Source organism: Nesoenas mayeri (assembly GCF_963082525.1).
Source record: "Nesoenas mayeri genome assembly, chromosome: 18".
NCBI lineage: Eukaryota > Metazoa > Chordata > Aves > Columbiformes > Columbidae > Nesoenas > Nesoenas mayeri.
In genome coordinates, this window is record NC_137566.1 from 4,082,129 (window position 1) to 4,108,925 (window position 26,797).

Genomic DNA, 26,797 nt, shown 5'->3' on the forward strand with positions numbered 1-26,797 from the left:
GAGGCTTGGTGTGACCATGGCCCGTATCAAAGCGATGCTGTTCCAGGAGCAGCCAGGAGCTGCTGCAGAGCCCTGGGACATCGAGATCCCAGGGCTTTGTACACCACAGGTGGGAAACAGCCCTGATGCCATCACGTGCCCTTAGGGAAGCTGCCTCACCAGCCTGCAGCCCCTGCACCCACAGAACGGAGGAGACGGGGACCTTGGCCATGGCCTCTGGCTGAGGAGAGGGCGGGTGTGCAGGCAGGTGTGGCTGAACAACACTGTGTGTGCACAGGTGAAAGGTGCCAGCCCAACAATAACGAGTCATTGGCATTGCTGCTAGCACTGGATGACGTGGTTGACTGATCAGTTGAGTAAAGCAGGGAACTGATTTGGAAAGGTAATAAACATAAGTGTAGTATAAATATGCTGGTATTGTACATTTTATATACATATATAGGTATATAAAATAGTTAGCAGTGGTGTATATAGCGTAACTATATCAGCAGGGAGCCCTCCATGGGCTTGCTGTTCATATATGTGTATTTTAGTCAAAGGGAAGCTTAAGAAACCAACTTCCTTGGCCATGCTGCTGCTTTATCTTTTCCTCCAACACAGATGTTTCAGTGCTGGACCTTACAGGGTGCAGTGGGCTGGCCCAGTAGAAAGCAAATCCCCCACTCAGCCCCTCGCTTGCCCCCCCCAGCAGGATGGGGGAGAGGTTGGAACAGCAAAAGTGAGAAAACTCCTGGGTTGAGAAAAAGACTCCTCATCTGCTTGTAATGGAGGGGATAGAGAGCAGGGGAGGCCAGGAGCGTCCCCAGGGTGCTGGGCAGCACCCCGCAAGGCTGGCCCGTCTCCCCAGCACCCATGTATTCCGAAGCGACAGAGCAAGTGGAAATGATCCAGTGAACTACAAATTGCCCCGGGGGTAATGTGTTGCTGCCTCACCCAGAAGCGTTCACGTCATTAAATCCGCTAACAGTCACGGCTCAGGTATTCCCAGGCATTTCCGCGGTGCTTCCCCGAGGACTCCTGGGTCCCTGGCACAGCTCAGCCCTGCTGGGTGAGACGATCATGTTCAATGCAGGGGAAACTGAGGCACAGTCAGGTGGCTGAAGCTCATTTGTGCTGCAGGCAGAGCAGGACTCAGGTGTCAGTGGGAGTGTTTTATTGATAAATGTGTTTGTGGCTTTTCTTTTCTTAAAATTACTATGTTCTTTGTCAAGAAATGCCATGTTCCTTGAAGTCAGGGGAGCACGGTGACATCTGAAAGGAGAATTTTGTTCTAAAACCAGGCTTGATGTTTCTTTTTCTTTTTTCTTTTTTAAAATTTTCCCTTTAATACAGGAAAAAGGAGGAAGGGAGAGCAGACAGAACCCAGAGGAAGTGAGATTTCCCATCACCAGAACAAGCCCTTCAAAACAATTTCAAGTAAAAACAATGGTCCAAAATAGCAGGAAAGTGAATCTTTTGCAGTTTACTAAACATCCTTAGCTTCTTTTTTTACCCAGTCTGAATTTAAGTGCTGGTGACTGCGCACGCAATTAGATAACAGGGGTGACTCTGGGGCGCATGTAGATGAGCAGGGAGGCAGGAATGCAAAGACACATTTGGCTTCAATGAGTAAAACCCTCCTGAACTCAGCACCCTTGGCTCATGCACAGAGAATGGCAGGTGCCCTGGCGCCGCAGGCATCAAATATATTGAATTATACCCATCTAGTTACACCTTACAAACTGCAGGCCATGGTGTAGCCACAGTCGGGGGGGGGTGGATTAATGGTGTGGCATCGCTGCTGGCCATGTCAGGAGAGGGGTCCCACGTTGGTGTCTCGGCACGCTGTCTTGCAGTACTGTAGCTGTGCCACAGCGAGCACAGCTGCGGCCTGGGTGCCTTTGTCTGGCTCCTGGCGCAGGAATCCTTTAGATTCATGTCGTGACCTTGGGTGAGCAACTTCACTGTGTTTAAAATTAACTTTTCTGCAAACAAGGCGCATAAATCCCTTTGTGTCCGGAGAGCTGCGGTGCAGCACGAATGGCTTGGTTTTGGTGAAGGGGATTTTTCACCCTGAGTTGTCCCCCTCTGTGACGAGGGTGCCAGTGCTGACCCAGTAATGGGGTGGACCCAACAGCACACAAAGCCGCTTTCCATGGGGGAAGACGGATCAGTAAAATCTGCTGTAGCGCAGGTTGCTGTCACCTCTTGCCGTTTGTTTGTGTTTTGCTGGCAGAGCTGAAAAGAGGCTGCAGAGTCTGATAAAAGAAGCTGCAGGCTCATCTTACACAAAAAAAAGACTGGAGAAAAGGGGGGTGCGTAGCCTGGCAAAACAAAAGCTAAGGGCAGCACAAGGAGAGCGGTGTGCGGATGCATCCGTGGGTTCGCCCCGCGGGAGATGAGCTGCTGAAAGCCTTGGCACAAGACCGCAGGGGTGTACGTTGCCTGTGACTACACACAGGCTGGAAAAATAAGAAGAAGGGGGGGCCTGAAAGAGCTTCCCAGCAGGAGCCCTGTGCGCTGGGAATACACAAACTCCTTTGGTGCTTTTCAAGGGGTTTTACTTGCACCATAAGGAGTGTCCCACAGCCTTGTGTGCCCAGGCTGCCATCACTGCAGGTCTGTGGGAGGACATCTGTCCGTCCAGCAGGGTCCGGGTGGGTGTGCGCTGCAGATGCACAGCCCGTTTTACACTTACTCATTCTGCACGTGTACGCAGCCTCCTTGTCAGCAGCCGGGAGGCCTCGCCGGGAGGTGCCTTCCCCCAGCGCTGCCTTTGCTGTGGGTTTTACAGATGTTTTTTATTCAATCACGCAGCGCTGAGGGGGAGAACACAGCAAGTGTGATGTGCTGCTGACCCCCAGCTCCCTGGGGTGCCCGGGCTGGTCACGCACCTTCACCCCACTGATCCATAGGGAGCATGGGGCAGTTGTCTACCCCTCACACAATGTGAGGGGTTGAAGGGCCCTGGAAAGCTCATCCAGTGCAATCCCCCCATGGAGCAGGAACACCCAGATGAGGTTACACAGGAAGGTGTCCAGGCGGGTTGGAATGTCTGCACAGAAGGAGACTCCACAACCCCCTGGGCAGCCTGGGCCAGGCTCTGCCACCCTGAGAAGAACTCGGGACCCCTCTATTTACCTCTCGCTAGATAATTAAAAGTGACTTGAGTTATAAAACTAGGAGGGTGGGGGGAGGTGACAGCTGGGCCGGGAGAATTACAGGAGGAGGAGATCAGCTCAGAAGGAGCAGCGGGAGGCAAGATGGCCCCATGCCGCGGCAGGGCAGCCGGCTCCTTCCCTCACAGCCCGGCCCCATGACCGCTCCTTCCCTCCCAGCACACCCGGCCCCGCAAGCCGCCCTTTCCCTAACACCCCGGCTCCATAACCAGCTCCTTCCCCCCACACCCCGGCTCCACAAGCAGTTCTCTCCCCCACAGCCCGTCCCTACCGGCCGCCCCTTCCCCCAGCGCGGAAGGGGGCGGGCCGGGGCGGGGCCGCCCGCCGGGGCAGGGACGGCGCGGCGCGGCAGGTAGCGCTGCCGGCGGAGCGGGCCGGGCCAGTCGGGACGGCGCTGGACCATGGGGAAGGTGCAGCTGTTCGAGATCCGACTGAGTGAGAGCCGCGTCGTCTACAGCCCCGGAGAGCCGCTGGCCGGGACCGTCACCGTGCGCCTGTCGGGCTCGCTGCAGTACCGAGGTGAGCCCGCGGCCTGCCCGCCGCCTCCCGCGCTGGGGGTGCCCCCTGCCCGCCTCCCCCGGGCGGCGGGGCCGGGGTGGGCCGGGCCGGGGCTCCGCCGCGGCGGTAGCGGGGAAGCCTGTGGGGCGCTGGGAGTGCGGGGTCCCCTCGGCCGTGGGGCCGGTGCCGGGGTGGGGGGTTCGCGGGGAGGAGCCGGTTCCCCCTGGGCGCTGGGAGCGGGTGTTCCGGGCTCGCACCGCGGTTCTGCCGCCGTGAGGCGGCCCGGGAGCGGAGCGGCGGGGCTGGTAGGAGCAACCTGCTGGATTATTTCCTCCTCTCACTTTTTGCTCCCATCCCACCAAAAATCCACACCCCCAGGAAAAAAAAAAAAGGCAAACAAACAGAAAACAACCCCAAACCACCCCCCCAAAAAAACACCCCAAACCAACCAGTCAAACAAAACGAAACCAAACCATAGACTTGTTTCACAGGAGCCTCCGAAGCTGGTGGGTGCCCAGGGCGGTGGTACCGCGGGCACAGGAGCCTGGTCCCCGTGTCCAGCCCTTCCCGGAGCCCTGCAGCCTCCCCGGGCTCCCGGCATGGCCGTGGGGGTGGCCCCTGAACACCGGGCCCTTGTGCTCCTGGGTCTGACCGGGCACCGAAACATGTTTTTTGTGGGAGGAGGAGGCGGGCGATGTGATGTCCTGGCTGGCGGCTGCACCTGCCGCAGCAGGAGGGGTGAGCGCTGGTTTGCGAGCGGAGGCTGCGGTGAGCAACCGTTTCGTAATGTCTCAAATGAATTCGAACGTTTTGAGTTGTGAAAGTATCAGTTTGGGAGGCGTCCAGGTCCTATGTGTGTGCCAGGGTCAGTGCCTGCCTGCAGTCTGCTGTGTTGGGGTGCAGGGGGTGCCTGGGGTGCATGGCTGGCTCTTACTCCAGGTGGGACCCAGGCCCTGTTGCTGGCTGGTGCAGCCGGTCAGGGTGGGGGGACAGGGGTGGACTGGGGGGAGATGAGCTGCTCGGTTCATATCTTCCCAACTGGGAACTTGCTCCTCCACCCTAGAGAAGTAATTTGGGTTTACAAGTTCGTTTGGTTCTCAGTGCCGTGGAAATGCAAACTGATTTGCTGTTTTCCCCGAGGTTGTCTTGCTTGCTTCTTCCTTTCTAACGAATTATTGGGGGGGGAAAAAAAAGACCAAACAATGGAAAATGTGAAGTCTCTTGAACAGAGACGTCAGCCTGGACGATGGTGCCTACGCTCGCTCATGTCTTGCTTTCACAAGCACCTCTCCCAGTTGTGTGCAATAGCTTTTTGGAAGCTTTCTCAGGAAAAAAATATCTAGGACAAGTGCAGACTTGTAGCCTGTTTAACTCCTGTCTGAGCAAAACAGTTGCACATCCAGTGTTTTTTCTCCTCGGAGGGTATTCCCAGCAATATTTCTTCCAGCAAAGATGTCCATAACAAACTGTGGCTGACTTCTGTCCTTGGCCCATCCCATTAGCTCCCACCCCTGCTCCTGATGGCACCTCTTAGGTGAGACGAGTGTTTGGCCTCGAAGGGCTCGGTTGTGCTGGCCCCTGGTGCTGCCAGCTGGCTGCGATTACATGTTGGTGTTGCCGCTACAATTCCCATCTTGGAGAGGAGCTGCCAGGTTCTCCCCTACACCAGATCTCCTTTGCTTCCCGGTGCGCTGCAGCTGGTTGTTGTGGGGGAGGAGGATGGTGTCTCTTTGTTCTGGACCTTCTTTCTGCTTCCTCATCGCTTTCACTCTGAAACTTCAGGGTCAGGTGTAAGTATTGGTCCTGAAGCCAGGAGGGGTTTTGCTCTTGGGCCTGGTGTTTGATGCTGATGCAGGGATTTTGGGAAGAAGCTGGGCAGTTAAGCAGGGCTCTGGGAGAGCTGGCAGAAGCACTGAGCCAAAATCTGAGGCGGGCTGTGTGTGCCTGTTCCTTCTGCTTCTGTGCGGAGGTGACTGGAGCAGCTGTTTTGGGCTGAGGTCCCTGCGAATTGGCCTCACCAGCTGGGGCAGAAACTTTCCATAACTGGTGTCTGAACCTGCCCAAATAAGTCACGTTGGGGTGTGATACCACCATCTGCAGAGCAGCACAAGGTGACTCTTTGCTGTGTATCCTCCCTGCTGCTCTGTCTCTGGTGTGTAAACCTTCCACGCTGGGGCTGGTGCTCTCTCAGATGGGGTCCCTCTCCTTCAGAGCAGGAGGCTTGTGTAGCTGCTGAAATATCCTTCTTGGTGTGACAGCAGACGACTACTTATGGAAAGAGGTCTTAAAGGATCTGGTCAGCCCTGTTGAGCTCCACGAGCTCAGCAGCAGAGACATCAGACAACCTCTGATGTGCTGGTGCTTTCTACTGGGTTGTGGGGGCAGGTAGGTGGCATCAGTTTGTGTTATATACACCTATACCTTCTGTGACCAACAATGACTGACAAACAGCTCCCAGGAGAAGACTTGAAGTCCTCACCTGCTGCACTCTATCCTACAGCAGCAAGACTTGGTGCTTTCCATCTCCTCAGCTGGACCAGTCTGGTGTGCTGGTGGCTCTCAGTGTTGTGGTTTTGGAGACTGCAGATGACTACTTCACACGGTAGCTTGTTTTATGGCTGTTGGAAATTGCAGCTTCTGAAAGGTGGACAATGCAAACAAACAAAGCTCCTTCTGCCTTTTTAAACACACTAGAAACCTTGGGTCATAGGAAAGTGTAACTGGAGACACACCTTTCAGGATCATAAGTGCTCCCACCTACGCTGGCTTCCTCGCCAGCCCTGCTGACTAACAATAAAGGCTGTTCAGTAGCACATCATCTTCAGCTGACCATGTGGCAGTGTCACAAATGACAACTGGCCTTTGGAGACCCACATAGACCTTCTGGGGAGACACACGTGTCCGTGCCGGAGGGAAGGTCCTTCCCTGAAAACCTGCGAGCCTCAAGGGAGAGCGCTGATGGGAACGCAGAATTCCCAATCATTGTGCCTGGCCTGCTGGGTAAATCATCAAACAAGGGTGTACAAAGAATAATTAATCTTAACAGGAAGCTGGCGCTGAGACAGCTGGAGATGGCGTTAATTTGGGGGGAAGGAAGAGGGAAATAAGTTCTCTCCAAGCAGGGCAGGCAGCGCTAGTTGCTGGCAGGAGTGAGCTGGAACAAAGGCTCGTGCTGCTCCGGGATTCTGGAGCACTTTCCTCTCAACTCTGCGGCGTCCAGGGGCCATGCAGATTATTTCAGTCGTGCTGCCTGCCATTCAGCGAGGCTTCTCGCAGGCAGAGCTGTAATGTTAAAATAACAGCCCTCTCTCCTGGGTCACTAAGACTAAAGAAACTGCAAGTGCTTTCCGGAGCAGATTTCAGCGTTTTGCTGTTCTCTACTCTATTATTTAGCTGTCTAGGTTTATGCAGTGATGACTTGACTTTAAAATCACTCCCTTGAACTACAAAGCTCCAGACACGAGTACCTACGTCTGTTCACGCTCTAGAAGTACCCAGGTTCATAATTCCCATTTCTGCAGAGCAACTGTGAATCATAATTTCCTTCTCTAATCTTAGATGTAGTAAATATTCTCACATCTCAAATGGACAACCGAGAAAGCTGGTGGTGAAGGAGGAGATTGAAAGCAGGTCACTTGAATCCCAAGTCGTGTCCAGATTAACAGATGACTTGTGTTTCCCTAGGAGGGCAGTGGGGAGAAGCTAAGCTTGGGTTTGGCTGACCTGTAAGGTGCTTCTGACATGCGTGAAACCTGTGCCCTTCCTGGAGAAAAGAGGTGACACTGAACAACTGTGTTGGCCACGATCCTCTGAACCAATTAACCTCTGAAACAGAGGAAGATGATGTTCCTGCAGACAGGCTGTGGTTTGGGCTGCTTGACAAAGCGATGTTGAAAGGATAGATTTAGTCTCTGGTTAGTAAGGGTGAGGCTTAGTCTATCCAGACACAGAAGTTTGTCTTCTGTAAAGGTGGATTTGATACTTTTGTGCTTGACACCTATATTAATACATCATTGGGGCAGAAGGGACCCCACAACTGGTCTCTGCCTTGGGGTGCGGTGTGCAGGGGAGCGCAGTTTGGACCCAAAGCTGTCACTATCCCTGGCAGCACCGGCAGTGCCTGGCGAGGTCCTCAAGCCATCTGGCATCTGTTAGCGCCGGTGGGCACCAGGACACGGCGAGGCTGGTGCTGATGCACAGGAATGCTCATGTCGTTCCGCAGCCTGGCTCCGGCAGGCTGGATGGCTTCTGCTATGGAGAAGTGGATTAACTTTCTTTTCTCATTGTCTGGAGTGAGACAGCAGGGAGCTGTGTGGCCAAGTCTGTCTGAGGCTGTGGAACAAAAGAGGGATTTTTGCTTTCCTGGCTGGCTCGCTGCTAGAGCTCCAACTCCTCTGGAGTCAATAACTAATCACGAGATTGTTTTGTGTCTCTTGTCGCTGCAGTGTGTGCCTCTCTCTGCTGCTCCCCCCGCCCGCGCACCACTTGTGCTCATCTGAAAAGCTCGGTTTGCCGTTTTCCTTGGCGAGGAGACGTGCTACGGCCTCCCATCTCTTGTTTAACAAAATGGGAGAACAAGTGGAGCGGAGTTCTGTCTGTCTGATTTGCTTCCAAGTGTGACAAACAGGGTGCGAGTGCTTATTCCTTCCCTGGAGCAGTGCAGCGCTGGAGCTTGTCGTGCAGGGCTGCAGGCAGGTAGGCAGCAGGGAGGTTCCCTGGCTGGAAGGATGGAGTCTGTTGGTTTCCATCCCTCTTTTCCAGAGGCAGATCCCCATCCCTGGCAAGGTCGGGTGATGGAGAGCAGCCGGGAGGGCAGCGGCTCGGGCCAGCCCCTCTGCCAGGGGAGGTGTGGGACACTCTCTATTGTAGCCTGTGCAATACCTTTTGCTGAAAGTCATCCCTTGGGAAGAAGTACATCTGTAGAAGCCATGTAGCTGCCACTTGACTTGGCGAAGTCTTGCTAGAGGCTTTCACAGCCAGGAAGAGTAGGACGGACGCGCGGACCATCTGCCATCTGGAGAATGAGATGCTTGGGCTCTTCCAGGAGAAGAAAGGCCGTGGGATGGTTGGGTTGTGCTGCGAGGCTGCTGCCACTTGTGCAGAAGCATAGAGAAAGGTGCGCTGCCAGGTGTCGGGGCGAGTGCTGCTGAAACAGCCTGGCAAGCACGCCAGAGGCTGGGGTTTGGTTTGGTGCCTCTTTTCTTGAGGGCTGATTGCTGAGATATCCAATGTACAGCCTTTAGGCTACTGTTGTGACCTCCAGAGTCTGGCAACAGGGATTGCTATGGAAGTTAATTACCTCTTTGTGCTGCTCCTAAAATCTGTCACTCTTCAAATCTCTTGTGTGGAAGAGCAAACTGCTTAGGAGAGGAGAAAATGAGCAAAGGACCAGACTGCTGCCAGTCAGCGAATTTTCGCCTTGTGCATGGTTGTCTGTGCATGCTCTGAGCCCCTGGGTTGTGTCCAGGATCTGAAGCGGGAGGTGAAATGGCTTCAGACCGCAAAGATGTGTAGGCTTCTGTCCCCTTGTGATGGCTTTTACATGACAACTTCACATCCCCTAACTCTTTGGCCAGGTAAAGCCAGCTGGTGGGGAGCTAGTGGCAAGTGCAAGCTGGGTGTTCTGCTGTGAATAAGCTTGTGGTAGAGGCTTTTCACCAGCCAGTGGGTAGCCGTGCCTGGGTACCGCTTTGTCCAGCATCAGGTACTGCGTCCAGAGTGGTGATCAATGCCATGAATGGCTTCAGTGAAGTCCCACAGGTGCATCAGGACCTTGAGATGCTGGATGATGATGGCAGAGAGGACATGGGTGCTGCTTTTGACCCCCTTGACAAGAGGGGGGTGGCAAGCTAGCGCCAGCCTGGAATTATCTGGAGACCCTGACCTTTGAGCACCTTAATCTTGATTAAAAATTGGACCTTGCCAGATATCCGTAGCAAAAAGGCTGTTTCCAAGAAGCATGAATCATTTCTGGAGCACTAATGCTTATAACTTCCAACCCTTTGTTCCTGCTGATTGAAACCATGTTCTCGGTTGTCCTGGCTCCAGCAGCTCAGGCCAGAGGTTACGATGCTGCAGCAGTTTGATGTCATCTCTCCCCAACACACCCGCTTGAATCCCAAATCCTGCCTGCAATAAGACTTGAGTAAAACTGGCTCAGAAGGCAGCATCTCCAGGGAGAAAAGCTCTCGGTCCCAAATGCTCTGTATTCTGTCTGCTTGGACCTCTGCAGGTGTCCAGCCTGACCGTGAGGACTGTCTTACCAACTTGTAGCACTCCTGGCATAGCGGGGATTTGTTATGTATCTTGTGCTCTGATAATAACGAGAACATATGTCATTTTTCCAAAGTGATGATCTTGCTATAAATAGAGAATCCAGCTGCTTGCATTGAATGGCATCAAAGAAAATCACAGGAGCAGCTCTTACACAGAATAAAGTGGATTCTGGTTGCTTTCTCCGAAATCACTGGGGGAGGGGGATTTCCTGACAACCGAGATGTGCGAAAGCAACACTCGAGAGCTCAAAGCAACGCTCGAGAGCTCACGGTGGTGTGCGAGATGTTCAGTGGGGAGCAGGTGAGGCGAGGCGGCTGAGATCTCACCCACTGGAGAACCTGCCTGCCCTGGTTCCTGGGTTGCTTTTCTGCTTAGAAATAAGGCTTTTCAAGAAAAGGTGCTTGAAACCTCCTCTGCTAAGAGAAGGGGAGCTGGCTCCGGGCTTGTGCCTGGAGCTGCAGCAGTGCTAAATCACTTGGAGGTGTCTCAGCAAATTCCAGCTGCTGACTTGCCAGCTCAGCCCCTGGAGCGGAGCAACAGGGTGGGTGAGCGGTAATGCAGAGTTACACATGGTTGCTTGTCCCCTGCGCTCTGCTCTTATTGTATGTTGGGTGCAACCCCTCACACCAACGCTGTTTCCAGGATGGCTGAGCAGTCCTGAGCTTGCTGCTCTAGTCCTCAGTCCCTTGGAGACACAGGCTTGCTCAGGACAACTGGTTATGGCAATATTGTCTGTACTGGATCCTTTCAGTCCCAGGTGTGTGTGGTGGGGGGTGTCCAGCCTGGAACAGGCCTTTTTCTGGCTGGCTGGGAGCTGGGCTGACTTTGTGAGTGCTCTTCTCTGAGGACAAAGAGTGAATGCTGGCGAGTTTGTGCCCAGGAGCATCCCCGGAGCCCCAGGAGGGGATGGACGAGCATCAGCTCCTCTGCTGAGCACCTGCACTGCATCTGCCTGTTGCTCAGAGGACCAGGCAATATGTGTCAGACCATGTCTTGGGTGGCAGTGAGGATCTCCCAAAATAAGCATCACCCAACAGGACTTATTGTATCCTTAACCCCTAGACAAGCACATCTGACAGCCTCAGAAGAAAATGTGCGACCTGGTCCTGCAACAGAGTCTGGCCCACAGGAGCCCTTGTGCTCTGGAATTACAGTAAGCCTGTTAAGCATGAATTTCCAGAACTCTTTGAAGCCTTTATTTAGAAAGAGCCTGAAAAGGGAGTAGGCTCTGGTGAATCAACCTCTTTGTGGTAAGTAGAGAAACCTGATCAGTCGGCTGTTTATCTGCCGGCAGTAGCTTTTGCACCCAGCACGGAGGGACGATGCTCCTGCGACAGAGGGGCTGTCGGGGGGGACAGCGTGTTAAACCTGCTCTGGGGTGTGGGAAGAACAGAGACGAGCTGGCTGTGGTCACAAACAGAGGTGTGTTCCCAGGACATCAGAGAGCTCAGCCTCCGTGTCTGATCCTTGTTGAATCGCAGCTTGTTCTGCCAGCGAGGTGGGAGAAGGTGCCTGGCTTGGTTTGCTGGGAAAGAGCAGTTTGTTAATGAGTTTAAAGGGGCAGTTTGTTACAGCACGGACCTGGCTGGTCTTAAAGCACCCAGCAAATGCCTCCGGGGACCTGCAGCACTGTGTGGTTGACTGCGGTGGGGTTTCTTGCCCAATTCTTCCTTTTTTAGACAGCTAACTCAAGTCTACCAGAATATCGTAACTGCTTTGGCCTAAAGCAGTGCTAAGTGCTGGGTGGAAACCTATTTCAGTTTGGGCGAGCTATTAAAAAAGAGGTTCCTCTCAGCCCAAGGGAGCGTGGCTGTGGTCCCTGGCTGGCTGAAGTGTTGAGAGCTGCAGGTCCTGGCATCCATCCGCATTCCTGCGAGCCGGGGCGAGCTGCTGGCTCTGTGCCACACGGGGCAGCGGGGACCTGCATTCCCCTCCCACGGGACCAAACACTGAAGATTAGGATGCTCTGTCTACTTCTGTATGTACAGCCTTGTTTTGCTTTGAAGAGCATAGCTTTGCTCTTTGGTTGCACAAGGCTCACAGGGGCAAGTTTAAGTTGCGCAGGTTCCTCGAGAAGGATGACAGTAAATTAGGACCTGCCTTATTCAGGGGATCATGAGTAAACCTTGCTTGGACCTCACTGAGATCCTAAATACGAGGTGTGTCTGGCTGCCTGCTCTGCTCGGCCGTGCCGGTGCTGGCAGGGAGCCTGCAGCCCCTGCTTAGGACAGGGCTGAGACCAGAGCTGGGCTGTACAGAAAGGAGGATGAGGAGGAGAGGGCACGTTTTCTGCTGGGATCTGCTGGGTAACAAGCTGAACTGCTCTTGGCCAGCATGAGACTTGCTGCAAGTCTGGGGCTCGGTCCCATTTTAGTAAAAGTGCAGCCTGCTCTCTCATGGATGGGGCAAACAGAAGCCAGTCTTGAGCACAGCTCTAGAAAGGATGGCAGGCACAGTATTCTCCAAACAGATAAGTCTGACCCTCTCTGAATTTCTGTCCAGAGAAGTGGAAAGAAGTTTCTGAAGACTGAAAGTTGGCTTCACACGCCAGAGTGGTTGAAGATCCACATGAAACGCCGCCGCTATCTGCTCCAGCCTTCTGCTCCTCTGCAGCTTCTTTGCGTTTCCCCTCCGATACTCCGAGGGATGGGTATTAGGAGCGGAGGCTGTGGGTGCTGGCGCTGCAGCTGGGGTGGGTGGCTGGCATGGAGACAGTTGTAGCGAGCTGTGAGATCTGCCTCTCTCTGCCAAACACTCGCTTTCCCGCAGTGCCTCGTGTCTCATTGGGCTGTTCCCAGTGCTCAGGGGTGTCTGTGGCTGCCATCCTGGCTTGGGAGGAAGGGGCCAGTCCCTCATGGTGCTGTGCTGGTGCTTGGTCGCTGTCCTCGCATGTGGACCTGAGGGTTGGCATCATTGACCCCAGCCCTGTGTGCGGCAGCAGGTGTGTGGAGTGGTTCTGCTGCCGCCTGTTTAGGATGGGGCAAGAGTTTTGACTCCCAAAACCAGTCTGAGGTACAACTTTCTCCTTCCCCGCTTCCTCCCAAGCCACCATCGAGGGGTATTGCCTGCCCAGCCCATGGTGTGTTGGTTGGGAGCCTTGGCTCCAGCAAGCAGGCCAGGGTGGGTGGGGTGGTGCTGGGGGCAATAATTGTGTAGCTGTATGTCCCTGCCAGACCTTGGGTGCAACTTTGTCTGCCCTTATGGGCTTTCAAAGCAGAATGACCCCATTCTTCCCCACCTCTCTGCCCGGGCATTTGAAAGAGCAGCACTGGGATCTACATCAGTCTAAAGCTTTAAAAGAAATCCACCAAACTTGCCATTTTGTTTTCAAGATGCAGTTTTGGAGAAGGGATGCTGAGGGCATCCTTTTTGGAGCGTGCCTGGTGAGCAGCAAGGCGGTTGTGGCAGCAACATGGTGGGAATAGGGGTAACAGGCTGGGCGGGTTCAGCCCATCAGTCGGGCTCTGCACAAGGATGCTGCAGCGTTTCGTGCCTGTTGCTAAGGAGCTACGGTTGCCTTTGGCAGCAGGACTGGCAGGTCCAAGGCACAGACTTCGTGGCATGTGGCCATCCCCCTCCCATAGCCCCTGTGGCCTTGTTCACTCGTGCGTTTTCCACCCGCAGCCCAACGTGTGCAAGGACAGGCTTGTCAAACATGCTCAACTGGGGATTTTTTTCCAGATGTTGGAGATGACCCTCTTCCTCTGAGGGCAGCCGATGTGCTGATAAACTCTGTGATGCTATAAATAAACCTCTCGGCTCTGCCAGGGAGAAAAGCCTTTGGCTTGAACAGGAGTTTGTTCTGAACAGGAGCCCGAGAGTTTGCTTTCTTCCCTTGGGATGTATGTTGACCCCTGGTTCTGGAGAGGAGCTGGAAAATGTGCATTCTCCTGTTGCTCTCTAGAAAGTGATGGAAGAGGGGAGGGGGCTGACCTGCCTGGGAGAGGACTCGGAGATTTGCTGCTCCATGTTTCTATAGGCACACACCTCCCAGTCTCCCTTTGGAGACTTCTGCATATTCCTGGAATAAGAACATCCTCTGGGTATCAATACTACTTGCATGGACCTGCTGGGCTGGACTCTGGCTAAAATAACTTGTGCGTAGCCAGAATGACTCTGTGTCACTTTGCCATGTAGCAGGGCTGACGCTCCCCTGTTGTTGCTACAGGTGGAGTTTCTACAGGCTGTTGAGGAGCTGGTCCAGATTTCCTGCAGCGTGTTTTGTGGGTCTGGCCTTTCTGCGATTGTGTGGGAGACCTGGCTGGGTCCTCCTGTGTCATCCTGACAGCCCCAAATACAGCCCTGCTGCTGTGGCCAGGGAGAACAGGCACTTCTAGCCCTTAGGATGGGTTTTGCTGAGCTGGGGTGTGCAGGACGGGCTCTGCTGCCCTGGAAATTGGCTCACGGAAAGGTCAGGGCCAGGAAGGGAGGGACTGTCGCTTCCACTGCTGGTCCAGCCTCTTGCAGGGTGCAGTGGGCAAGTGCCAGCCTGGGGGTGGAATGGCTGAGCAGCAGATCTTGCTTCTGGAGGTTAAATAATGCTAAAGGTAATGCCAGTGCAGAGTGGGCTGCATGGTCCTGAGCCCCAGCTGGGCTTGTGCATGGCAGGAGTGTTGCTCACAGGAACAAAGGCGAGTCAAACTGTAGTGACGACTCAGTGTTTCACTTGGGGCCTGTCCACAGCCTCCGAGCAGAGAGCAGTGTTGGATGTGACTTGTGCGGTGGGCTGGCAAGCTGTGGTGGGTAGGATGTCCCCCTGCGTCTTGGGGACCCACATCAGCGTCTTATTGTGCTGAAGGCTGTGCTGGTGTGGGAGGTGCTGCTCAACGTGTGTCAGCTCCAGACAGTTCACCTCCTGGGCCCAGCTATGGGTTTGGGTTTGAGTTGAGAAGGAAAGCGTGAACCACTCTTCTAGATGACTCCACATTAGAGGCCAGATCCCCTTCTGCCTCTTGGCAGGAAAGGAAGGAAGAAGAGCTGTAGTTTCTCATGCATCCCTTCCCCACCCCAGCAAACCCCAAACCAACCAAGCTATCAGTGTCTCCCTCCGCCGCTGGCTGTTGCCTGTCCCTGTTGCAGTGGGTGTGTGACACCGATGGAACCTGAACCTGAGGGGGTCACTTGGGACTGTGTCTGGCCCTGCTGCTGAGTGCAGGGTGGCTGCTGGGACTGGACGTGCCTGGATTTTGGAAGGAGGGATGTGCACGTACGACCTGCTGCTGGCAGGGAGGGGGATGCGTGTCCTCCCCTTTCCTCTCGCCCGAGATGCAGCGCCAGCTCCCGTGAGGAGGGCAGCACGCTGGGGCACCGGGACAAGTAATTTGAAGTCTACGGCTGCTCTCCTTAAGTCACCTTGGAAGAAGGCAGACATGCCCAGCTCCTGGCATCTCTATTTTTACTTCGTGCAGAGATGGATATGACAGAGCTGTCTCCTTTTATTTGCAGCGTTTGGCGCGTGCTGCAGCGCGTTGCTGAAGATGTGTCTGGCTGGATGCGAAGCTGCCGCTTCCCTGAATCCCTGGGGGACTGCAGGGGTGAAAGGCTCTTGTCTTCTGTGTGGCTTCGTAATTCGTTTCCTCTCTCCTGACTGCTCTTTGCCTCCCCCTTTCACTTCCTATACATTTTTTGGATTGTTTTTCTGTATTTATTCAAAGCAGCCCTGGTAAAGAGGGAGCAGGAGCGTGGTAGCTGGGACCACTGGTAGCACTGGGTTCTAGAGGCAGTTTTAATGGGTTTTGAATAACTGGAACTGGCCTGTTGTGATGTAGAAACTTTTCTTTTTTGCTCTATCTGCAGCTTGGCACAGAGATTTCCTTGGAAAGGCTCACACTGTGCATTTTATTCACTGACAGTCAGGCTGACAAGCTTTGCACCTCAGGTGGCTCCGGTTGCAGCAGCTCTGATGGTGCCGGTTTGCCAGACCTGTCCCGCCGACGCTGTTTTGAGCTTGCAGCACCACATCACCGAGTTGTGCCTGTCATCTGTCCCTGTCTCTGCTCCTCTGTGTGAACAGGAGCCTGTACATGACATTTGGGCAAGTCCCCAGTATCTGCCCCGGGGTGCTCGTGGAGAGGCTGAATTCATGATTAGCTGCTCCAAAACCTGGTTAGGAATGAGATAAATCGTCTGACCTGTTGAACCAGCTGTCTCTGAAACCTCCTAGATAACCTGGGGGCAACAAGAGCCCTGAAGCTGCTGGATTTTCCTGCGGGGCTTGTTGTGTGGCTGTGGGGATGAAATGGGGGGGCTCTGTGGCTGCCCTGGACCTGCTGCCCCAGCATTGCCCTCCCTGTGGGGGCCTGGGGATCTCATTGCATCTCCTGGATCTCTTCAGGAGCCTGGTGATGAGCTGGGACATGCGATCCCTGTATCCAGCCGCAGCCCCGCTCCCACCCATGGGGTGATGTGTGTGCTCAGAGCTGTCGTCTGTCCCATTGCTCCCCCAGTGAGGTGGCGGGAGCTTATGTTGCTGGAGTAGGTTGGAGAAGATGCTCCATAACAAATCCTGTGCCACCTGGACTGCTCCAAGGCTTGTCCTGCATCTAGCGACTTGGCATGCCTAGTAATGGTGCACTGAGAGCTCTGGAGAGCATAGAGGGAAGAGTTTCTCCATTGCTATGAAATTGCCTTCAAGCTTTTCAGCTTCAGATGTTTGTTTCTGCCTCTTGAATTGCCCTCACGTACCTGAAACGGCAGCCTTCTCCAGCCGCATTCCTGCCCCTTGCTGGGGACACAGGACAGGGATGTCCCTCTAGGATCCCTCCTCTGTGGCTGGCTGTGGCCACACCAGTTTGGGATGTTGGTGGTTAATTGAGAAGCCTTGGAGCTGACAGCTCCTGCACCTGTGATGGAGAACTCGTTAGCTAGAGGCAGTGAGGCTTTTAGAGGCGGTCAGATTTTAGCCCTAATGATGAATTATAGGGCGATCCACCATTGCAGGGACCAGCAGCCAAGGGTTAGCTCTGAGTGCCAGGCTGAAACCCACTGCCTTTGGCTGCTGAGGCTCCATCTCCTGTGGAAAGGGAGATGGGCCATGGCGTGTACATGCTCGAACATGCCCACCCACCCGTCTCCCAGGAGCAGGAGTGCCTCAGCACCGCACTGCAGCAAGCAGGCTTGAGTTAAAGACCATCATCCCTGTATCTGGGTGTTGCAGCAGATGGTGGTGATCTGCAAACTTCTGTGGTGAAGGGAGGCTGAGGGGGAGCCTGTTCAGGGGCTGTTGCTCCTGAAGGATGTGGATGTTCTCCAGTTCTTGGTTGGGCTTTTCTCGCTCACATCTCCTGTGTGAAAACGTGGGAGTGGAGCGGTTGAGTCTGGGCTTGGTTTCACTCAATCCATCCAAGTTATCTAGGCTACCTCAAGAGAGACAGGCTTGTTGTGAGCCCGGAGATGTGACATTATGCTCAGGGTGGGACCTTGGGAGCTGGTACGAACGCCTGGGTACGCAGGATCTCACCCTGCTAAAACTGCTCCCTCCTCCTTCTGATGCTGAAACCCCCACATGGTTTTGTCTCTGCCGTCCAGGAAAAGAGAGGGTTGGATGTCACTTGGGGGTGTGCAGGAGGTTCAGTGTGATGGTTTGCTTCGGGGGGGACCCGTGTCTGCTCACATCAGGTGTGCTGGGGTGTGGGCAGCTCTCGTGTTCTTCTCCTGCTTTGGAGGTGCTGATGCACATTGCAGGCACAAGCGAGCGAGCTGATGTATTGATGTCTGGTTAATGAGAGTTGGCATCTGGAGCTGCTTATCCTTTGCCCTTGAGAATAAAACAGCACTTTGACTGCAATGGGCTCTGGTGTTCAAAGTCACAGTCGGGCTATGAAGCTATGACAGGAGATCTGATGGGGGGGAGGCCGTTCTTTGTTTTGGGGTTAGAGACTTTTAGCCCTGAGGAGCCCATTCCACCCGAATGCCTGTAGCAAAGCGCTGGGAAGGGGGCTGGGGTAAGAGCTATGCATTCCCTCTGCAGAGAGGGCTGGATTTGGGGTTCTCTGCACCCCATGTTGAGCAGTGTGGAGGACATGGTCACGCTGGCCAGGCAGGTGCTCTGGAGAGCTGTTTGGGGTGTTTGCCTGCAGCATCGTCTGCAGCCCTCGGTGTTTGGGTAGGTGGGTGGAGGTGGCGAGATCAGCGTGTCTGGGAAGGCTGGTGGAGCAGGAATGGGAGAGCTCTTGAGCCAACACAGACTGACCACCTGCTTCCCAGGGAGATGCTTCAATACAGGGGAGCAGGTGGGTGAAATGGTGAAAGAGTCCATCTAGTAGTTCCTGCCACCTTCCAGCCAGCAGAACTTTTCACCTCACAAGTTTGGTGAGAGAGTTCTGTGGGATCCATTAAAGCTCTTGCAAAACCTGGTGAGAATCAGGACAGAAGACGTTCGGGCTAGGACAACCCTGAAAGCCCAGTTTGTTCTGCGGTAGCTCTGCCTGCATCCTCTCTGTGTGGGGTTAGCACCACACATCATCTGCTGTGCAGCAGGGCCGGTCTGTCCTGCCGCTCTGTCTCTGTGGTCCAGTGTCAACATCAGAGGTTGCTTTCAGCCTGCTGTGAATAGGCCAGGACTAATTGAAGATGTCTCGTGAGTAGCTGTGCTGAAAGCCACGTAGCTCGTCTGAAAGCCGCGCTGCAGGGTGAGCTCTGGGGTGACTTTCCCAAGGCAAGGCACAAATGTAGCTCCAATTCCTCTCCTTGGTTTGGGAGAGGCATCTTGGATGCTTGCAGACCTTGCTGTGCAGCTTTGCCGTGAGCCCTGTGTGTCTAACAGGAGGAGGAAGCCACTCAAAGTGATCTGTGGCTGCTGAGAAGCAACGTACTTATCAAGTATGATCAGAAGTCCTGATGCAGGACAAGCATTAATGGGCACAGTGCTTCTGGACTTGGAGGACTTCAGTGGTGATAACAGCTAGGAGTAGCACTGGGGTAGCAGTGCTGAGACTAAGGGGAAGACGTGCTTTTGAAATCAAAGTGTGACCTGATTCCTTTGCTCCATTTTTCTACCTCGTGTATGTTTTCCTGAGGCACTGCTCCTGCCCAAGTCCACATACAGTACCTGAAACAAGTCTGAACGCGAGGTTTTGCTTTCTCCCAGTGCTTATGTGCGTGCTTTCTCTCACCAGCCATCAAGGTGAGCTGCGTTGGATCCTGTGGCGTGTCTAACAAGATCAATGACACAGCGTGGACCGTGGAGGAGCAGTACTTCAACAGCACGCTGTCCCTGGCAGACAAAGGTAAGGTCCGCAAAGACGTGGTAGAGATCTAGGATTCGGAGATGGTCTACAGAAATGTGTCACCGAGACTTCAGCATCTTCTGGATGTGCAGTACCCCTTCCTGGGTTGCTATGGCCCGTGCACAGGGAATGGGATCCAATATTAGAGACTATAAGAGCTTAGAAGGAGCTGTGCAGAGATGCATCCTGAAGAGCTGCAGAACTTGGCAGCCACCGTGTGAACACTGCTCGCGTATCCTCTGGCTGTGGTCTGCCTGAAACGGGGCTGCCAGCAGCGACTTCTCTGCTGGTTTGAGGCCCTGTGGGTTCACACTGCTCCGCTTCCTATGCGTGTTGTGGCCACTAAACACCAATCAAAGCTGATTGACAGAAGCCAGTAACAGACCAGGAGTTTGTGTTAAAAGGGATGTGGAGACGTCACTTCTCCAGGAGAAACTTTGGTTTTGTGTTAGAACAGCCTGGGACAGTTACCACCACTCCCCCCGCAAGCCGAGATGCCCAAAGATAGCGGCGGGTTGTGTTATCCTGTGGGGTAAAGTGACACCAGCAACCTTTGGGGAATCTGGGCTGAGATGAATGCTGTCTTTCTGCTGTTAAATAGGTCAGCCTTAGCACAAATAATTCATGCTGCGCCCTGGCTCCTGTTGAAATCAAGACGTGCCAGGATTCACCTGCCGAAGGCAGTGGCTGTAGCGGTGACTGAAAGCCCAGGTTAGCAGGAGCTCGGCTCTGTGGTGCTGCTTTATCCAATAACAGGAAGTGGGTAAAGCCGAAGTGGCAGTTTCTGTTGGCTCAGCAATTTTTCGAGCAGAGCTTTTAGCATTGAAGGGAGACTGACCTCATCCTCCAGCAACTGGAGAGAGCGCTGCTTGCTCTGGGCTCCTGGCGAAGGCAGACGGCTGGCTGGCTCGCCCCTCACCTTGGCTTGTAGCCCCAGGGCTGCAGTTGGAGGTGAACTGCCTGGGAGGGCAGTGAGAAATGTTCCTGCCTGGTTTTGGATGTGGTGCTGAGCACAGCCAGAGTGCCCAGTTGTGAATGGCACGGCAACAAAATCCCAGAGGCTTTATAAGGTGCTGTGGACTGTTGAGCTGAGCTGAGTTGGGAGCTGGAGGCTGCGAATGTTTGGAGACTTTGGAGAGGTTTAAACCTGCAACTGCACTGAAAAATGCACCTCCCAACTTCTGTTTCTAATATTTAATGATTCTAGGGAGAGCTGCAGTATTTTGGTCAGTTCTGTCCCAGTAAAGCTGAGCAGTGGCAAAAGCCAACCAGGAGACAAGAGTGGGAAGAGGTGGGTGTGCTGTTTATTTTGCAGCTGGTTCTTGTTAGGTTGCCCTTGGGAGCCATCCCCTTGACAACTGGGACCAGCATGGACTGGGAAGGATGGAAGGAAAATGCATTGATGGCTACATGCTTTTGCAGCTGTGAAGTGTCCCCTTTGAAGGCCTGAATTCCAAAGACAACCAAAATTTGGTATTCCCAGTTCTTAAGTTGTTCCTAGAAAGCCTCAGTCTTTTGGCTCTTAATTTTCTGGGACCCAGACTCCTGCGTATCGCCCAGTGCAGCGCTGGTATCTGTCACCGCTGGTGTTGCAGACAGTGCCAGCCCAAGCTGTGAGCCAGGGCCGGGGTGGGCGCTGGAGCCGCTCACGGAGCTGGCAGCTGCCCAGCCTTGTGCCTGGGGTGTGATGGGGACAAAACAGGCCAGCTGACGTCTTCCAGAGCTACCGCAGCTCTGGGCAAGAAATAATAGTGCATGATATATCAGAGATGTAATGAATTGATGGAAAATCTGTCCTGCAGGATGGCAGAGTGCTGCGCTCCAGAGCTGAGCTGTGTTGTGGTGTCGTTACATCTTGCAAAGCTATAGTGCAGTTATGGGGAAAAGGCTGCTCCAGCAGCACGGCAGGTACTCACCGTCACTGACCTGTGCTCCTCTGCTTTGTGTGTCAACGTAGACACAACTGCTGGGAGCTCTTGGCCTCCAGCTCCCCGCTGCCGGGAAGCAGATAAGGAGAGGGTGAGCGGTCTCTGCACGTGGGATTGCAGCCAAGGGCAGAGCTCGTGGGGCGTTTGCTCTTTGTGCCACTGGTACAAGCTCAGGAATTATTATCCTGGACTTGCCATGTTGGTTCCATTCCCTTCCTCTCGTGCACCGAGGAGGCAGGGGAGCGAGCGATGGGACATGGGTGGGAGAGGGCAGCGTCGATGATGGTTTTGGACCCAAGTCCTCTCCCAGAGATGGCTTTGCAGCCGTCCCTTGGAACTGCTGCTCTGGCCTGCGCGGATATGGAACAAAAGCCCCGGGGGCTGGCAGCGCTCCAGCCTGCGGCACGGGGAAGCCAGATAACTGTCTGCTGTCACAGCCCTCACCGTGACATTGATGCATGGCTGGGCTGGAGGAACAGCGGGGAAGCTGGGCTGCTTCTCCAAGTCTGTCTGTCTGTCTGTCTGCTCCGAGGGGGTTGCTGGCAGCATGGTGTCCGGGCACACTTCAGCGAGGCAGCGGCTGGGGTTTGCCAGGGGAGTGGTGTGGTGGACACGAGCTGCAGAGCAAGGGCCTCGGCGCTGACTCAGCCGCAGCGTTTTTAGGCTCCCCAGGAATAGCTCTCAGCTGCTCCAGCCTTTCCTGAGCAGAGTGTGAAGGAGTTTTGGGCAGAGGGACGGTCCCTGGGTTCCTGCTCTGCCCGGAGCAGAGCTGTCCCTCTCCCCGCGGCTCTAGCAAAGAGCATTCAGCAGGGACGGGTTGCTCTGGTGTCTGGTGGCAAAGCAGGTGCCTCTCAGGAGATGCACCCAGTGCTCACAGGTGCTCCCCTGGGTGCCTCCCTGCAGGTCTGACACCCATCTGGGTGGGGAAACTGAGGCAGGCTGTGCTCCTGGCTCTAGGGACATGGATGTTGAGTTGTGCTGTGTGTGCTGATGGGTGATGGCAGGAGCCCAGGGTGCGGGTGAGTTACGGGAGCTGGAAGCGTTCCTGAGCAAGCTCGGTCACCAGCACGTCAGTCCTTCCCTGGCCAGCGTCGCACAGCTGCCGGCAAGAAGTGTTGGGCACCTCCAGCAAAGATTACAGTGGCTGCGGACAGATACTGTGATGGTGCATGGAACGGTCCTGCCATGTGGGTAAAAATGTGAAGAAACCTTCAGGTGAGGGCTGGCTGTGTCCCCCTGTTCCTTCTCACACCTTGAAAAGGAAAGATCAGGGGGGCGGGCAGGGACCACAGGGGCCCCGTGGATAGGGTGGAGGGGCTGCCTGTCTATGGTGCTGCAGGAGCATCTCACCCACCGAGGGGGGTGTCACCTCCTGGAGGGGGGTGTCACCTCTCAGCAGCACAAATGGAAAATGGATGGAGGAAGGGAAAGATGAAAAATAGATGGAGGAAGGGGAGGAATTTGCTTCTGCCTCAGAGGACTCTTGTGTTCCTGTGTCCCCCCTTTACAGCAGTGCTGTTACCTCCTCTTTTTGAACCCATGTGTGGCGCCAGGCTCTGGCAGAGGGCATGTCCAGCGCTATAGCATCGGCCGTGGTTGAGGGAGGATCCCAGGTGTCCCCAGGGCCACGCAGCCAGTGCGCCTCAATCTTGCCTGTTCCTGGTGAGTGGTTTGTGCTCCAGCAGGGCTGGCACCTGGGGGACCGTGCAGGGGGGGAGGATCAACCTGAAAAACAACCCACCTCGTGCTCTCCTTACCCACATCCTGAGCAGTGACTAAAAAACAGTGAGCCGCAATCTTTTGAGGACAAGTGACGGGAAGTGAAGAGGTTTGCAAAACTATCGAGGCTTGAATTGCTCTTTAAGCATCTAAAAGCAGCTCCACGCTTCTCCAGCCATGCACCTTTTTGTTGAAACAAGTGAGGGGGCAGCTCATCTGTAGCATCAGCTGTTGCTTGTATTACATGCTGTTTGGTTTTTTTTTTAAGGGTATGCATAGCATGAGAAAGGAGGCAGGCCCCGAAATAACCCAGATGCCTGCTTTGCAACATAAGGCACTAATTTAAGGCACTGGCCTCACCCTTCATTTCCCTTCTCGCCCCTCCTGGGAGCAGCACCCAGGGTGCAGAGGGCTCAGCCTTCCCACTGGAGCATCCACAGGTTGGCGACTGGTGTTTTTGCAGCCGAGGACCCTGCTCATGTCCGTGCTTGTCTGGACAAGCTGGAGGCACCGCAGGCTGCTGGGGCACGGCACAGGGTCTGTGCTGTAGCCTTGGCAATGACACACAGGCCAGCGGTTTAATGAACTCGGCTTCTTTACATAAAAGCTGCTGGAAAGTGCCAGATGTACCAGCTGGTCGGGAGCCTGTGGCTGCTGTTTGCTGGAGGACATGGTGCAGCGCAGGGGAGCTTGCTCAGCCCAAGGGCAGCCCTCGGGGGAGGCTCATTATTTACCTTCTGGAGGGGAGGCCAAGGGGGGGATTTGCTTTTCCCACTCAGCCTGGGTTTGACTTGGACACAGCTCCCTGTGCTGGTTTTGCTTGGGTCATCTTTTTGCAAAGAAATGCAATGGGGGTGGGAGGAACCTCGCAAGCAGGGGGTGTTGGGTTTCTGTAGGTGTCAGTGGCGCAGGAGATCAAGTACAGCAGTTGCTGTACAAAATAGCACCGCTTGTACCCGCTGCTCGCAGACAGAGAGATGCTTCTCTGGAGCCAATATAATGGAGTAATTCAGCTCTGTGGAGGCTGCCCCCTCTCCCCCTCCCCTGCTGCAGCTCTGCCCGTATCCAGGAGCAGGTCCATCCTGTGCCTGTCCCCGCACGGGGCTGTTTTCTTTGCACACCCTGTATCTCCGACTGCACACACAGCTCTTGCCCTGTGGATGGGTTGTGCATGCAAAGACAGGCTTTTCTTCTGTTCCCTTTAAATCCTGCTTGTACCTGAGTTGAACCCGTGTGGGGAACTGGCTGTAATTTCCAGCTGACCTTACATTTGGCAGCTTGTTAGTTAGCTAGCAGGCACTGCAGGGAATTCCTGGCTGCTCCATGCGCTTCCTTTGCTGGCAGGTTTCTTGCACAAAGAGCTAAAAAGGGTCAGCTGTACATCACCTCTTCCCTGGGGTGGTTCTCCGCCCGCCTCGCACAACAGCTTTGTGGCCAACAGTGGGCACAGGGTGCCGATCCTGTCTTCTAGCTGGATTTAGAAAGCTTAGTGACCTGACCAAGCAGGTATTGAGGATGTGGGTCTCTGGTTCTGTGCTCAGGAATCGCTCTGCAAGCAGGAGGTGGGGAAGCAGCAGGTGATGCTCCTGGGCAGCCCCTGGCCAGGTGGGAGCAGTTACAGATGTGCTCCTGGCCACGCTGTGCCGCTGGGTTCAGGACCAGAAACTGCAGGTTCAGCGCAGGAAAACTGTGTGGAAGGAGCTGTAATTGCCTTTGGTCACAGCAGCTTCCTCAGCACTTCCCACTGCCTTGCCTCAACAGATCACTGTTAATCCTGAGTTGTTTTGCAGCGTTGCTATGCTGCCAGATCCTGCATGTTCACCGAAAATGTCACTTGAAAGGTGCTGATGCAGAGATCTGTAGGTGGCGGAGCCTGAGCCTCAGTGCTGGGCGTTCTGGTGTGTTCTCTTCCTCAGTCTGTACCTCCTGTGTCCATCTCGGCAGCATTAACCGCGCCGGGGCACAGGAGTTGTTGGTGCTGCGTGTTTGTGTGTGTGCAGATCTGCCGTGAGCGAGCTGCTGCTTTGAGCATGGAGCCTGCTGGGGACTGTGCTCTGTCCTGTGCTGTGGCAGCTCTGATGGACGGGGAGCTCTCATTTCAGTAACTCTGAGCCGAGTCTTTCCCGGCAGATCTGGCCGTGCTTGCTGGCAGGTGGCTCTTCCGCCTGTCGGCTGCTCCCTCTGAGGCACCTGCATCTGCTGCAGGGATGGCACCAGCAAATGTGCGTGTTTACCCTCATTTGTTGCAGTTTGTAATCCCGTGTATTAGCTTAATCCAACAGAGACTGAGTTGGAGTCCTCCACTAGAACTGCAATGGCCTGGCATTGCCTGAAGCGCCCTGGCACTGAATAAATTAATGCCTCCCAGCTGACATCTCTGGTACAGCCTCATGTGAGCATGAGCAGCTCTGACCTTTTTGCTTATGCCTAATGCTCCATTTTTCTGGGCTGCAAAGGTGGATGAGGAGAGACAGAGGAGGGCAGGGTGATGTCCTGGCTGTCAGGACCGCAGCAAGAGGGATGGTTCTTACAGGAGCTGGGGAATCGGTACCTGCAGCACAGGGCAGGGGTGCCTGGTTCTCCACCCGAAAGTGCAAAACACAAACCTGCTGCTTTCCTGCTCTCTGCTTGGAGAGCCTGGAGAGGAGAGTACCTGTGTGCACCAGCAGCACTGGTATCGGTTTAATTCAGCACCTTCCAAGGAGCTCTGCTCCCCATGAGGGCTGATTTTAGGCAGCAGAAAGACTATATTGCTATGAGCAATGGGCCAGCAGGCACCAGGTAGCTTTCCGTACTACATGATTTGGCCAGCACGGTTAATGCATCACTCGCTAAGTAGCCAGAGAGAAATTGCCATATGGCGGGGCCTGCTGTTCCTCTGCTAGACCCAAAAACTCCGTGTACTCCACAGGCACAGCTTGTTCCTGCTCTAGAGCAGCAGGAGGGAGCAGAACCCGCTGCCTCTGCCTGGGGTACCGGCCCGGAGAGCTGGAGGTCAGGGCAACAGCCCTAGTCCAGCCGTTCCCCAGCTCCTGTGCCTGGGGTGCAGGGACACATTCCAGGCTCCTGGTTGTGGCTGTGGAGCAAATGACACTGTCATCTTTAGGGGATGGAGGGAGTGATACACAGAACATTCATCTTTTTTGCCCTGGTCTAGCCATGGCCGCAGTGCGGTGTGTGTTGTACCGCACGCCGCCCTCGCCTGGCCCTGCAAACTGCTGTGTGCTCAGAGTCTGAACTCTCCAGCGCACCAGAGCCTGGGATCGCACAGGGTGAGTAATAAGGTGTTTGTGCATCAGTGACCAAGGCATCTCCCAGCCCTTTTGTGGCTTCTCTTCCTCTGCCACCGACCTGGAGGTCCTGGCTGTGTTGGGGAAGGAATCAGCCTCGCCCAGAGACGCTGTGACCGCCTGCGGCTTCCAGCCCAAACCCTTTCAGCACGCGAGCTGTGGCAAAGTAAGCTCGACTTGGATCCTTTGTTTAGCAGCATGACTACAGACGTGTGGTCATTTCTTCCACAAACAGTTGAGACAGGGTTGTGTTTTCCCATAGCAATGCTGTGAGGAGAGAACAGAGTGTCCAGTGGCAGGGTGGGCTCAGGGGTATGGTCAGCTCGAGCTTTGCATGGGAACCCCACACAACCCTGGGGAAAACCTGCTGATTTCTGTCCCTCTGCTGCACATCAGTGTGGCCACAGTGCCCTGAGTGTTGTGGGGCAGTGCTGCAGCACCGAGGTCTGTCGTGTCACGCCGGGCTGGGCTCAGGGCTGCGTCCCCTGTCACTGGTGACGCTTTGCAGGGTCTGATGGCACAGGGGAGCCCACCTGGGCCCAGGTTACCTCCCGGGGACCCAGCAGAGGACTCAGTGTCAGCCCTCTTGATCAAGGCGTTTCTGGACATGATGAGTCCTCCCAGTCCGCCACATTCACTGGTACAAGCGAACACCGAACACCCCCCATCGCAACGTGGAGTGGCTGAGCTGTGAACAGGAG

General features: G+C 54.7%; 1 protein-coding gene across 3 annotated transcripts in view; it reads left to right on the forward strand.

The window, feature by feature from the left end:
- Nucleotides 1-3,487: 3,487 nt before the first annotated feature.
- The window catches only part of ARRDC1 (arrestin domain containing 1), a 33,614-nt gene continuing 10,304 nt past the window's right edge, over nt 3,488-26,797 (forward strand). For all 3 annotated transcript variants that reach the window (XR_013923023.1, XM_080355978.1, XM_080355979.1), the window contains exons 1-2: nt 3,488-3,677; nt 19,049-19,159. Coding sequence is in view for 2 of the 3 variants with exons in the window: in XM_080355978.1 (XP_080212104.1) it covers nt 3,560-3,677; nt 19,049-19,159 (229 nt within the window). In the remaining variant the exon portion in view is untranslated. The remainder of the gene's footprint in view (nt 3,678-19,048; nt 19,160-26,797) is intronic.